General features: G+C 46.0%; 1 protein-coding gene across 1 annotated transcript; it reads right to left on the bottom strand.

Annotated features, from left to right (window-relative positions):
• Window positions 1-11,999: 11,999 nt before the first annotated feature.
• On the bottom strand, window positions 12,000-13,770 carry Apon (apolipoprotein N). The gene is made up of 2 exons (NM_133996.3): window positions 13,620-13,770; window positions 12,000-13,466 (listed from the first exon to the last, which is right to left on the bottom strand). The coding sequence occupies exon 2, from the start codon at window positions 13,444-13,446 to the stop codon at window positions 12,691-12,693; it is 756 nt and encodes a 251-aa protein (NP_598757.1). The 5' UTR covers window positions 13,447-13,466; window positions 13,620-13,770; the 3' UTR covers window positions 12,000-12,690.
• Between the last annotated feature and the right edge of the window lie 944 nt (window positions 13,771-14,714).

Here is a 14,714-nt window from a genome sequence, read left to right as displayed (position 1 = left end):
TCCAGGACAGCTAGGGCTACACAGAAGAAACCCTGTTTTGAAAAACAAACAAAAAAGTTTGTGAGGCCACTCAGCAAGAGGGGAGTCATGCTTGGTAGGGAAACCTAGCCAACTACATAGATCTAGTGAGGTATAGATCTGGAAGGAAAACCTACACACAGCATATGACTACACAGCATAATCCCTAACGATGCCTAAATACTTGTCCTTTTGTTTGTTTGTTTGGGGTTTTTGTTTGTTTGTTTGTTTTTTTCGAGACAGGGTTTCTCTGTATAGCCCTCGCTGTCCTGGAACTCACTCTGTAGACCAGGCTGAACTCAGAAATCTGCCTGCCTCTGCCTCCTCAAGTGCTGGGATTAAAGGCATGGGCCACCACAAACCGGCGTCCTTTTTTTTTTTTTTTTTTTTTTTAATTTTAAGATTTTTCTTTTTTTAATATGAGTACACTGCAGTTGTCTTCAGACACACCAGAAGAGGTCACTGGATTCCATTACAGATGATCGTGAGCTACCATGTGGTTGTTGGGAATTGAACTCAGGACCTCTGAAAGAGCAGTCGGTGCTCTTAACCACTGAGCCATCTCTCCAGCCCTAAATATTTGTCCTTAAAGCCACAGGTATCCATAGTCCTCTTCTCTCATGGAGGAGACTTCTCTTTGCAGATGGAGACCACTAGAGAAAATCGTAGTCGATCAAAATGCAGAGTCGTGGAGTCCAGTCTCCATGGATGATACATCTGTAAAACACACCTAAGGCTCAGGGAACGTTGCAAAACTCGGTGGAAAGATCATAAGGACCACATGGTCAGCGAGTTTGCTGTGAGATTGTGTCTCCTAGAAATGTCCTCTGACTTCCACATCTGTGCCCTGACCCAGGCATGCATGCGTGTGCACACATAGATGTCAGGGGGGGGGGGGAGGGAGGGGAGAGAGAGAGAGAATTGCTTTTAAATGGTTCTAAGGTGATGAAACAATTTTTTTAAAAAGTGGCATAAACTGGCAACAAAAATTTAAAAAGTATTTATTTTAAAATATTTTAAGAATAAACTCTTAGGCTGGGCAGACAAGGCTATACAGAGAAACACTGTCTCGGAAAAAAAAAAGAAAGAAGGAAAGAAAGAAAGAAAGATAAAAAAAAAAGCAATCACTCAATCAACACCAAAACCCAACACACACACATACCCACACACTCACACACTCACAACTGGCAGTGTAGGTTTTGGTGGAGTGCTTGATTAGCATGCTGGAGACCCTGTGTTTGAGCCCTACACTACATAAAGCATACATGGTAGCACACAGCTAGAATCCCAGCTCCTGGGAGAGAGAGGCAGGATTAAAGATGTGTGCCACGGCACCCTGCAGAACTGACTATATTTTAAAATGTAAGCAGGCAGGCCTGGTGTGGTGTCCCATACCTTTAATCCCAACACTGGAGAGAGAGGCAGAGGCAGGCAGGTCTCTGTGAGCTCGAGACCATTCTCTTCTCCTTTACACATCAAATTCCAGGCCAGCCAGGGATATGTAGCCTGTCTCTCCCCATCCCCAGAAAAAGGAGTTGTTTATGCCATCATCCTTATAATTTGTTTTTCTCTCCCTTCCATCTCTCCCTTCTTCCTCTCCTCCACTGTCTTTTCATTTACTTCATTGTTGTTGTGATCATCTTGAGAGAAGGTCTTCCTCTGCAGTCCAAGGTGACCTTGCCCCAGCTGTGGTGACCCATGTCTTTCTTCTTTGTTCAAGCATTGCAGTCAGGCAGGCCACTGTTTCCATTTCTCATAGACAATTTATCATTATCTTCTTTCTTTTTTAAAATAAATGACATTTGTTTTTATTCTATGTGCTTTAGTGTTTTGTCTGCATGTGTGTCTGGGTGAGGGTGTCATATCTTTTAGAGTTACAGACAGTTGTGAGCTGCCGTGTGCATGCTGGTAATTGAACCTGGGTCCTCTGGAAGAGCAGTCAGTGATTTTTTTTTTTAAGATTTATTTATTTCATTTATATGAGTACACTGTAGCCATCCTCAGACACACCAGAAGAGGGCATCGGTTCCCATTACAGATGGTTGTAAGCCACCATGTGATTGCTGGGAATTGAACTCAGGACCTCTGGAAGAGCAGTCAGTGCTCTTAACAGCTTAATCTTAATCTTTATTTATTTATTTATTTATTTACTTATTTATTATATGTAAGTACACTGTAGCTGTCTTCAGACACTCCAGAAGAGGGAGTCAGATCTCATTGTACAGATGGTTGTGAGCCACCATGTGGTTGCTGGGATTTGAACAAGGGACCTTTGAATGAGCAGTCAGTGCTCTCAACCGCTGAGCCATCTCTCCATCCCTTAATCTTAATCTTAATCTCTCCATCCGGCATTCAGTGATCTTAAAAGCTGAGCCATCTCTCCAGCCCCATGATTATTTTCTTTAAATTAAGTTGAAAGGCTCCTTTTTGGTTAAAAAAAATTACACAATTTCTAAAAGAAGGAACAAGAAAGAATATTAGCGTGTCGGTGAAGGGTCCAGCTGGAGGGATTCTACAGAAATCTGAGGCCAGTCTGGACTGTGAGTGAGATCTTGTTTCAAAAACAAAACAAAAGAAGACATGAAATACCCAAGGATTATACCCACAAACAGTACAAGGAAGGAAGTAATACTAGGGTAGAGATGGAGGGCAGAAAACAATCAATAAAAATCAGTGAAACCAAAAGCTTGCTCTTTAAAAGAGTTGAACAAAATTAACACATTGTTATCTACATGACTAGGAAGTGGGAGAAGGGGGAGGGGGGGAGGGGGAAGGGAGGGAGAGGGGGAAAGAGGAGGAGAGGAAGAAGGGGAAGAGGAGGGGGGAGAAGGGGAAGAAAAAAGATGGGAAGAAGAAGGAGGAGGGAGAAAGGGGAGGGGAAAGAGAGGGGGAGGAGGAGGAAATGGGGAGCAACAGGGAGAGGGAGGGTATTCAAATGACTTAAATCAGAATGAAAGCAGGGACATTATTATCTATTTAACTGAAATTAGAAAGATTATAAGAAAGCCAGGCCTAGGGGCTCATGCCTGAATTCCTTCCATATTGAAGGCTGAGGCAAGAGGATTGCTGAAAGTTTGACACTGCTCTGAGCTGTATAGTGAGTTCCAGGTCAGCCTGGGCTATGATGTGAGGTTTTAACTCTCCCCTCACTAGAAGAATTATAAGAGTATTATAAACCGGGCAGTGGTGGCACACGTCTTTAATCCCAGCACTTGGGAGGCAGAGGCAGGCAGATTTCTGAGTTCAAGGCCAGCCTGGTCTACAAAGTGAGTTCCAGGACAGCCAGGGCTATACAGAGAAACCCTGTCTTGGAAAAACTAAAACCAAAACAAAACAAGAAAATGATGCTTGCTGGAGAGATGGCTCAGTGGTTAAGAGCACTGCCTGCTCTTCCAAAGGTCTTGAGTTCAAATCCTAGCAACCACATGGTGGCTCACAACCATCTGTAATGGGATCCAATGCCCTCTTCTGGTGTGTCTGAAGACAGCTACAGTATACTCACATATATAAAATAAATAAATCTTAAAAAAAGGAAGAAGGAGAAGGAGAAAAAGAAGAAAAAAAATGATGCTCAAATATCAACCTCAGACCTTGGCTCACTGCAGCCTATACCCAAGAGAGACTAGTCTGCTACTGTTTTAAAATAAAAATTGAAATATGGCTGAATATCTCTTCTTGTGTATGGAGAAGCCATATGGACAGGTGTCAAGTTGATTTTAGCCACTCCAGCAGCTATCAACACAGACCCTGGATTTTTTAAATAAACTGAAAAAAAGGAAGTGAGAAAAAAAACTAATTGTAAGAGTTTTTCTTAGAATGAAGAAGTAGAATTTCAGATTGTATAGATTTATAAGGCCAGAAGAAGAAACCCACCAAGCATATAAAGTTGGCATCCCACAAAATGGGTAGTTCTCACGTTGCAGATTTATTTCTCACACTTTTTTGAGGTTGGTACAAAATTAAGATGTCATCTGTATGGCTTCTATCCTTGCCTACAACTCAAGGCATCCTGGGGCCTGTCCTCAACGTGACAAGAAAACATAAAGCAAACCCAGTGCTTCTCCTCAGCCACACTCCTTCACTTGCAGAGGGTTGTCTTCTGTCTCTTGGAATGGTCTCTTCTGTGGGCCCAAAAGATGCTAATGTTTCTTCCCCCTCCTCCTCCTCATAACAGGCTCGACAGCAGCCTACGCAGCCTAGACTCTGCAGTTGCTGGAATTATAATTCTGAGCACTCACACCTAGCTCTTTCTCTTATACCGTGCTCAAGCCACAGCATGCACAACACCTCTGCCCCGATTTCTCACTTCCTCAAGTAAGTTTACAGACCTCACATGGCCTGACTGAGGACTTCAGAGGGCTACCTATGGTAACATACCTCCTCTTACCCTGTAACTGAATGTGTCCCTCACACCCCATATGCTCAGTTTCTCATGTTCCTCCTGAGGAATTCCCTACCTTCCAGGACCACCAATTACTGGAAAACTCCTCCATTTCTCTGAGACTATCTCAGGGCTACTATTGCTGTGATGAAACACCATGACCAAAAGCAATCTAGGGAGGAGAGAGTTTATTTCACTCACACTTCCATAGAACAGTTCATCATCAAGAGCAGCGAGGACAGGAACCTGGAAGCCAGGAGCTGATGCAGAGATGGGTTTCCTCCTCATGGCTTGCTCAGCCTGCTTTCTTATAAGATGCCAGCCCAGGGATGGCCCCGCCCATAATGGTTGGGCCCTTCCCCATAAATCACTAATTAAGAAATTTCTCTATAGGCTTGCTCACAGCCCGATCTTATGGAGGCATCTTCTCATTTGAGGCTCCCTCTTCTCTGATGACTCTAGATTGTGTCAAGGGATTGACACAAGGGACTAGCAGAGACCCACCCCCTCCCCTGAGAATCTGCCACGTGGGTCTGAACCCTCAGAGCCCCTGACATTCTGCTGTCTGTCCATCTGTCTGTCTGCCCACTGAAAGGTCTCAGATGTGAGATTTGAGGGGACAAGGAGTAAGAAGTTTTAGTAGAGGAGTTATTAGGGTCACAGACAGACAATAGCATGATGGGAATTCTGAATAGAGTTTAGCCTCCAGGACCAGACAGATAGCACAGCAGGGACTCTGAAGAGAAAAATTCTGGGCCCTGGTGGCAGAAGTTAGGGTCTCTCTTTATACCTTTTAAAGGATTGTGTTGCGCCCACCTCGTCCGGCAAGGAAAACGCAACACGGTCTGATTCTTTATTTATTTATTTCAGGAACACCTCGATGCTAAGGGGAACCCGGGGAGGACTCCTTATATCCACCCCAGCACTGGGGAGAGCTACGTGTCCTCCTGGGATTCGTCAGTCTGTCGGCACTTTGATATGTAACACCTGCTCGGGAGGGGCTGGCGCCAGATTTGGGCTGGCGCCTGCGCAATGGCATTGTTTACAGCGCCGGTGTACCGGAGGTCGGCGGCGTCATCTTTTGGGCGTGCGGCTGCCTACAGGATTGGGGTGCTTCCATATCAGAAGCATCAATAACTCTGCTAATATGCTTTTCCATTTGTTTTTTATTTTATATGATATAAGCATGTATGTCTTCATACCACATTTAGTGGCTTCTGTCCGCAGAGGCCAGAAGGGAGTTCCGGTGGATCTGAATTCAATCCCTGGAACCCACATAAAGGTGGGAGGAGAGAACCAACTCCACACAATTTTCCACAGACCTCCACACAGGTACCATGGTATAAATAGTCCCAGAGTTACAGACAGTTGTGAGTTGCCATATGGGTGCTGGGAATTGAACCCTGGTCCTCTGGAAGAGAAGCCAGTGCTCTTAACCGCTAAACTATCTTTCCAGCCCCTCTAATAAACTTCTATTAAAAAAAAAAACTCTTAAGGAAAAGATTTAATTATTTTTATCTTATGTATCTGAGTGTATGTTTGTGTACCATGTGTCTGGTGCCCTCAGAGGTCAGAAGAGGGCATCAGATTCTCTGGAACTGAGTTACTAATTGTGAGTTACCATATGAGTGCTGGGATGAAACCCAAGTCTCTCTGCAAGAGCAGGGTCTCTTGGCTGCTGAGCATCCCTCCAGCCTCCTAGAAAACTTCTTGGCAGAAAGGACAACTTGTCTCAGTGTCTGCGTCAGCGTCATACCTTTCGGGTATGAGTCCTGTTAGATTAGGGTCCCACTTTTGTGACTTCACTGTGCCCTAAATTATTTCCTCACAGGCGTAGGCTGCTATATTCAAAGGCAGTGATGATGGGGAGAGAGAGGCCTGCTTCTTTGGAGACAGATGTTGTGGTTTTCAGGGAAACACATTGGTCCCTACATCAGGGACTGCAAGTTTCACCCTGACAAGGGAGACACTCTCTGCAAGAACAATATATGTTTTTAACCACTAAGCCACTAATTTAGCCCATAGCCTGCGTGTATGTGTGTGTGTGTGTGTGTGTGTGTGTGTGTGTGTGTGTGTAGGGGTATTTGTTTTTTTGAGACATGGTCTCTCTGTGTAGTCCTGGCTGTCCTGAACTCATTCTGTAGACCAGGCTGTCCTCGAACTCAGAAATCTGCCTGCCTCTGCCTCCCAAGTGCTGGGATTAAAGGTGTGTGCCACCACCACCCAGCAGCTGCTTTTTTATTTATTTATTTATTTATTTATTTATTTTTAATATTTATTTATTATTTTATGTAAGTACACTGTAGCTGTCTTCAGACACACCAAAAGAGGGAGTCAGATCTTGTTACGGATGGTTGTGAGCCACCATGTGGTTGCTGGGATTTGAACTCTGGACCTTCGGAAGAGCAGTCAGGTGCTCTTACCCACTGAGCCATCTCACCAACCCTGCTTTTTATTTTTAACAGCATCTTAAGAAGCAGGTCTTGAAGTTCACTGGTAGCTAAGGGCAGCCTTGAGCTTCTGATCCTCTTGGCTTTCCTTCTTTAGTGCTGACATCATAGGGACTCACAGTGAGCTTGGTTTTCTGGCTGTGTGTGGGGGGGTTGGGGGGAATAGACCCTAGAACTTTGTGATTCTAGACAAGCCCTTCACAAGGGCTAGGATTATAAACATGAGATGCTAACCACATTCTGAGATTACCTTGGAATTTTAGCATGTGAATTATTTTGTCCAGGACAGACTTGCTGAAGGTCATTTCCCCATCTCCTCTCACCCTGTTCCCTGTCTATAGAAGCAGACTTATCAGATTCAGGTCAAGAGTCACAGGTCTAGTCCATAACTCTCTTGCTGTTTTGTTCTTGTCCTGCTGTGTGTACATGGACGGCTTAATACTCTTATGTAGCCCAGCTGGCCTTGAACTTTCTGCAGTCCCGCCTCAGCCCCTCAAACACTCATAATCCTTTTTAAAATAAATATGATCCGGGGGGGCTGGCGAGATGGCTCAGTGGTTAAGAGCGCCGACTGCTCTTCCAAAGGTCCTGAGTTCAAATCCCAGCAACCACATGGTGGCTCACAACCATCCATAACGAAATCTGATGCCCTCTTCTGGAGTGTCTGATGACAGCTACAGTATACTTACATATAATAAATAAATTTAAAAAATATTTAAAAATGAATATGATCGGGGGCCAGAGAGATGGCTCAGTTAAGAGCACTGGCTGTTCTTTCGGAGAACTTGGGCTCCTTCCTGGCATGCACAAATCTACTCACAACTGTCCTCTGTGACCCCAGCTCGGGGGTCTGAGGCCCTCTTCTGATGTCTGTTGGCACCAGGCAAGCACGTGGGGTGCAGACAGATATGCAGGTGTGGTGTGTGCACATATGGAGAGGGAGTCAACAGCAGGTGTCTTCCTCGATCACTTTCCACCTCATTTTCAAAGTTTCAAATGAACATATAATGCTTTCTGCTTACATCCATTCCCCTCTTATCCTCCATTCTGGTCACATTCATACCCCCCTCTTCCCCCTCCCCCTTTCTGGTCACAGTCATTGCTTCTCTCCCCACCCCCCCATTTCTGGTCACATTCATGTCTCCTCTTCCCCCCACTTCTGGTCACATTCATCTCCCATCACCTCCCCCACCCCAGTTGCCATCTCACTTTCATGGCTTCTGTATGGTTTTTCTTTCTCTCAGTGACTCACTAGATTTAACCAGGACAGTTCTTATGGACATGGGTGTGGAGCTTTCTACTAGAGCATCTGTAACTCACCAGAGACTCCATCACTGAAGACAAAGGCGTCTTCAATAGCTGTCCAGGGTAGGACTAGGCCCCACGAGCTCTTCCCCATCTAGGACTGACTTTTCACTGTTCTCCGTCTTGTCCAGGTCTTGTACAAGCAACTAGAGCGGCTCTGAGCTTGTGAATGCCACAGACAAGCCATATCCATAAGACAGATCTCAGAGCCTTCCTCCTCACTGTCTGTCTTGCAGGCCATTTCTGCCTTCTTTCTGCAATGACCTCTGAACCTCCGAGGGGAAAATAGAGACATCCTGTTTAAGGCTAAGCACTCGACAGTTGCTCTTTCTTGGCATCTTGAGCTTCTCTGCATTTACACTGTTCACTGCAAATGGGCAGCTTCTTTAACCAAGGCTGGGAACAGGACCAGTCTTTGGATTCAAGCATAAATACCCATGAGGCAATTTGATAACCTGTCTCTTTAGCAAAACAAAAACTGTAGGTTCACTCAGAGTTTCCTTCATCTCCTTGACCACAGGAGTCTGGCCAGCTTCTCTGTACTGGTATGAGTTCCCTCCTGTAGAATAGGCCTCTGAAGCAGCAGAAAGAATTGGTTACTCCCTAACAGCTGTGCTGCTGCCGCTGTTGCGGTAGGAGGCACAGGCTGTGTGACATGTTTGTACTGCAGAATGGGGAAGTCCACCCAGTGCTGACTTTCCTCCCTAGCTGCCTGCATAGCCTCTTCTGTTGACACACTTTCCGCCCACCGTTCCAACATGATTTCCCTCTATTCTGCAGGCACTGTTTGTGGTGCCTATAACAATGGAGTCCATCAGTTATATCCACTTCATTGTTATTTTGCTTTTTGGTTTTTTTCTGTTTATTTGTTTGTTTGTTTGTTTTTGGTTTTCGAGACAGGGTTTCTCTGTGTAGCTCTGGCTGTCCTGGAACTCACTCTGTAGACCAGGCTGGCCTTGAATTCAGAAATACACTACATCTGCCTCCCAAGTACTGGGATTAAAGGAGTATACCACCACTGACCGTCTTCAACTCCGTTTTTTTTTTTAAAGATTTATTTATTTCATGTATATGAGTACTCTATCTGCATGTCAGAAGACAGCATCAGATCACATTATAAATGGTTGTGAGTGCCAGTGTGGTTTCTGGGAATTGAACTCAGAATCTCTGGAACCAGTGGTCTTAACTGCTGAGCCACCTGAAACTGATACCCATCCCTACCCCCACCCCATTTTTATTTTTGAGACAAGCTCTCACATGGCCTAGGGTAGCCTCAATCTACAAATTCAATATGTAGATGTAGCTTAAACAACTTCTCTTTGTTCTTTTTTTTCTATACCCAACTCCCCACCTTCCCACTCTCACCCCAAGACAGGATTTCTCTGTACAGTTTTGGCTGTTATAACCAGGCTGGCCTTGAAATCAGAGAGATCTACCTGTCTCTGCCTCCCCAGTGCTGGGATTTATTTATTTTTATTTTATGTTCATTGGTGTTTTGCCTGCATGGTGCATGTGTGTCAGTGTGAGGGTGTCAGAGCCCCTTTATAGACAGTTGTGAGCTGCCTCATGGGGTGGGAATTGAACTAGAGTCCTCTCAAAAAGCAGCCAGTGCTCTTAACCTGTAAGTAGTATCTTCAGCCCAACTAGCTCTTAGTCTAACAGATCATGATGGGTGCTGGTCCTATGTGTTGGTCCCACAAACCTTCCTCCCTGATTCTAGCAGAGGAGTGTTTGCCTTGATTAGCTGCTAAACCCCAGTCATCACTGCATGTTTATAGACATGGGGACCCCGTGTCTATCTGACAATTTTAACATGGTTAGAAAATGACATTCAGTGTCCATGGTGCCTCATCTCAGCCTTTCCCCTTGGGTTTCACAGAGTGGATCTGAGCAGTGGGGTGCAGAACTGTACTAGGTCCCTGCTCTGGGCCACAGGTGAGCATGCTCTCACGTGCTGCTTCAGCCTGTGCACAGTGTAGTGAGGAAGGCTTACTTGCCCACCCTGTAGCAGGCTGAAATCTTCCTAAAAGCTGCAGGAGAGTGACAAGGACATGCCTTGGAAAGCCCCCCCCCCCCGCCCCACGCGCCCCCCCCCCCCCAGTCTAAGAGGCTAGGTGTCCCCTTCCTATCTGATTGAAGAAAAAAAACCCACATGCCTTTTTATACCACAGCCTGCAGCTTAGGCGACAGCAGATAGTCTGGAGTCAGGGGAGGGTCAGATGAAAGGATACGGTTGAGCAAGAATTTGGGAGCAGGATCTAGTATAAGAACTCCAGAAGTGCCAGGGAGTGGTGGTGCATGCCTTTAATCCCAGCACTTGGGAGGCAGAGGCAGGCAGATTTCTGAGTTCAAGGCCAGCCTGGTCTACAGAGTGAGTTCTAGGAGAGCCAGGGCTACACAGAGAAACCCTGCCTTGAAAAAAACACAAAATAAAACAAAACAAATAAGATCCCCAGAAGTGAAAAAAAAAAAAAAAGTAGGAAAAGGGGGAGACCATGTTTTAATCTGGGTCTGTAAGAAATGGCAATAAATACAGCAGGAGGTGGTGACTGCAGGCCAGGAGTCTTAGGTGAGGCCTAGCTGGATCAGGCCATGCAGTATGACACCAGCTCCCAAACTGCTTCCCTTGGGCGATGGTCTGAAGAGTGCCTAGGGCTCAATTGAGGCAACATCTGTCCTCATAAAGTCCCAGTGACAAACCAACATCCCATTCCACCAATTTAACTCTGGGAGCTAAATGAGTTTATTAGGGTTACTTACAGAACATGGGTGACCCTAAAGCAGTGGCCCCAGCAAGGGTGATGGTTCTCCACTTTGCTTAGATGCGCCCCCTACTCCTCCCATCCCCCCAACCCCTTCTTCTACAGCTCCTAGCTAATACTCTCTAACCTTTCCCTGAAATTCTGAGGCTATGTACAAGTAGGGCCGAATTACCTGTAATTGTCTGGGAGGAGTGGCTAGATACTCAGATGAGGGCCTGTGACCTTTTCTGTCTCTCCTGTCAGGAAAGGTCAGCCATCAATAAGCCCAGCTATGGTGGTCCTTTGCAAGCAGGGTCTGCAGCAATTTGGCTCAGATGGTAGTCTGGTACAATATCTCAACCATCAACCCTCGGCTTTTGTTCCTTTTAAGCTAGGCCCAAGAAGTGAGAGTTGGGGGTGGCCAAGATGACTCAGTAGGTAAAAGTGCCTCCGTCACTCCTGGGGACGGAGGTGTAGTCACTAGAACCCACAGGGAATGAGAACAGTGACTCATGACTGCGGTCCTCTGACTTGCACACACCCCTGACCTCCTCGTGTTCTGTGGCTCAGGAGTGCCGGCCCATACAACCACATGTTCACACACATCGTCACACACTCTATTAATAATAAATACAATAAAAAAATTAAAAAGGAAACGGGAATGACAACTGTTTGACTTGGTGTGTGTCCATCACTACACTGCTCCACTTCCATAGGTGACAGGAATCCCCAGAGTCCTGTGCGGTCCCACTGGCGAGAGCTGAGACAGCTCGAAGAGGTGTGGACCCTATCTAGCCCCCAGTCCCATGAATATGTGAAATGGCTGTTTCTCTACAAGAATGTGCCCATTTGAACGCATTGCTCAAATCTTTGGCTCAAGACATTGGAATGTGCTCTGTGTCCCCCCCGCACAGCCCTCTCTAGGTACAGAAGGAACCACAGAAACCCAGTCGAGAAATCCTGGAAGTCAGGCAAGAACGTTTCAGCCCGAGGCAAGAGGACCACTCCAAGCTCAAGGCTAGCATGAATTTTGTACTGAGTTCTGGGCCAGCTGGAGCTATGAATTTATATTAAACTTCCTTAAAGCTCCCAAATCAGTGAGTTCAACATAGAAGCAGCTTTTTATTTGTCTCATCAGTTTAAGAATTAACAGAAGTAGGCTTAGTGGTGAACGGCTTGTCTAGTATTCCTGAGTCCCTGGGTTCAACCCCAACACTACAAAAACAGAAGTGAGGGCACAGGTCTATAATTCTAGCACTTGGAAAGCTGAAGTAGGAGTCCCATAAATTTGAGGCTGGCCTGGGCTATATAGTAAGGGCAATGGCCACAAAGCAAGACAATCTCAAAATACCAGAACAAATACAGACATGGTGGTGCACACCTTTAATCTCAGCAGGTGGAGGCAAAGGCAGGTGGATCTCTGAGTTCCAAGATAGACAGAGTTACCCAGGCAGACCCTGTCTCAAAAACAAAACAAAACAAAACAACAAACCTTCCTTTCCTTAATATCCCAAAACAATATGAATACAACCAAGGCCCAGAATTCAGCTGGGAAATTAAAAAGCATTAAGCAAGGAATTAAAAAGTATTAAAGAGGGAAATTGCAATACCCATAGCATTTAGAAACTGAAAGACTGAAGTCATATCAAGTGTCTTCACACATTAGGATCAAAGGAAGACAATGTATGAATTTGTAAAATGCAGCCAGCGTCTAGCTACACACCGTGGGCAGCTGCTGTGTGCACACCTACTAAAGGGCTATGAGAAAGTTCATTCCATGCCTAGGAGGCCGTGTCTATCCAAAATAGGTCTGAAAATATTCCCACACAAGGTTCACAAAAATACGCTTTAAAACGACTGCAAGCTGAGCAACGAGGTATACTCGATCTTCAACGGGAATCTTGGCGTCTTTAAGTTCTGGGCTACTCATCAGCCTCCTGGCTACTTCATTCATACTTTCCCAAGACTCCATGGTACAGTGCTGGGTGACATTGACTACAGAGGCCTTGAACTCTCTTACTAGGTCAATAGGAGGGAGCTTGTTCGCCGTCTCCAGCAGCACCTGGGCCATATCGTACAACACCCACCCGGGTTCATAGGTGCACGCCTCAGGCAGGGTAACTGAGCGCCGGACCCTCCTCATATCCCCAGGGGATGGCACCAGATGCCTCAGAATGACTTCATTGTTGCCGATCCCTTCCTCCTGGCTACTCTTTTGACTCTGGAGGACCAGGGTTTCCGCGCTGTCTTTTCCTCCCATTTCACTGATCCGAAGCTGCAGACTGTAGGCCTCGGCAGGGCAGCCAATGTTTTCCAGGACAACTCTCAGGGCTAAGAGGGACAAGAACTCAGACAGAGGAGCAGCGGGGAGCACCGTGTACAAGAGGTCCCGACAGGTAATGGGGGTTGGAGGAGGAATCTTGTTGGGGAGCACATTTGATGTGGGTTCAGTTCTTGTGACGGCTGGCAGGCTGCCATTCTGCGTCTTCCACGGAAAGGCGGTCACCGGGGACAGTAAGATACAGCCAAGAAGCAATGCAGCCTGGATCATGGTGGGTCCACAGGACAGCCCTGTTGTGAAGGAGCAGAGCTCAGGTGAGGAGGGCGCAAATATTCAACAGGAACAGGCACCAAGAATGGTCAGAGTTTGGTAGAGTCCTGGTCATTAGAGACTTCAGTTTCCCTGGACATAAGAGGGGGCCTCTTAGAGGCTGTTACCCTCACCTGTCTGGCAAGCAGCAGAGGAATGAAGTGGTTCTCTGTCTCACTCAGTAGGTCCCTAGTTGGAGCGGCTACCTTCCAGAGGTTAACTTCTTGTAGGTGATGACTGGAAACAAGTATTTACCACCTCTCTTTGGGTAGACTTTATCTGACCAGCTATTGCCCCATCCTGACAGGCAAGGCTCCTCCTTTGTGGCTAGGCGGTCCCTAGACCATAGTCCAGTCTCTGTAGCCTCTAGGCAGTGGAAAGTTTGTTCTCTTTTGAGACTGGGCCTTCTGTAGCCCTAGCTGGCTTGGAATTCAACTAGTTAGCCAAGGATGACCTTGGATTCTGATCCTTCTGCCACTATAACCCCAGTACGGGGATTTATGGGAATCTGCAACCAGGTGCAGTTGCCGTGGTACTGGGAATCAACTCCAAGGATTTATGCATGTTAGGCAAGCACATTACCAACTGGGCTACATTCCCAGTCCATGTGTCATGTTTACTTTAAAGATTTCCCAATCAAAAAATTTGAAAAATAGAACCTACAGCAAATCAAATCAAGTTATTACCAGAGCAGTCTTTTGAGTTTTTACCTTTATTGTTTTTTTTGTTTGTTTGGTAAGGTTTTTGTGGTTGTTGTTTCAAGACAGGCTTTCTCTTTGTAGCCCTGGCTGTCCTAGAACTCAATCTGTAGACCAGGCTGGCCTCAAACTCAGAGATATGCCTGTGTCTGCCTTTTAAGTGCTGGGATTCAAGGCGAATGCCCACAGAGGCCAGATGAGCTGGAGTTACAGCCAGTTGTAAGCCACCTGACATGGTTGCAAGGACTAAAAATTCTACTCCTTTGGAGAGAGTCTTACATGTTCTTAACCACTGAACCATCTCTCCAACCCCTATTTACTTTTTTGTTGAGATAGTCCTGGCTGCCCTGGAGCTAGGTAGACCAGGCTGGCCTTGAACACAAGGCCTCTGCCTCCAAGTGCTGAGATTAAAGGTATGAGCTACCATCACTCTTCTGGCTGCCTTCTAATTTTTTTGGACACTTTATAACCTAAGCTGGCCTAACTTCCTATATAGTCTAAGTATTCTTGCTTTAGTCTCCAGAGTGCTGG

The sequence above is a fragment of the Mus musculus genome, chromosome 10 (assembly GCF_000001635.26).
Source record: "Mus musculus strain C57BL/6J chromosome 10, GRCm38.p6 C57BL/6J".
NCBI classification, from domain to species: domain Eukaryota; kingdom Metazoa; phylum Chordata; class Mammalia; order Rodentia; family Muridae; genus Mus; species Mus musculus.
The sequence above is the reverse complement of the archived record's forward strand: the minus strand, read 5'-3'. Positions and strand labels throughout refer to the sequence as shown.

What these genes read in the sequence shown, in the direction of transcription:
- Apon (NM_133996.3), bottom strand. Translation starts at nt 13,446, where the DNA reads ATGATCCAGGCTGCATTGCTTCTTGGCTGTATCTTACTGTCCCCGGTG.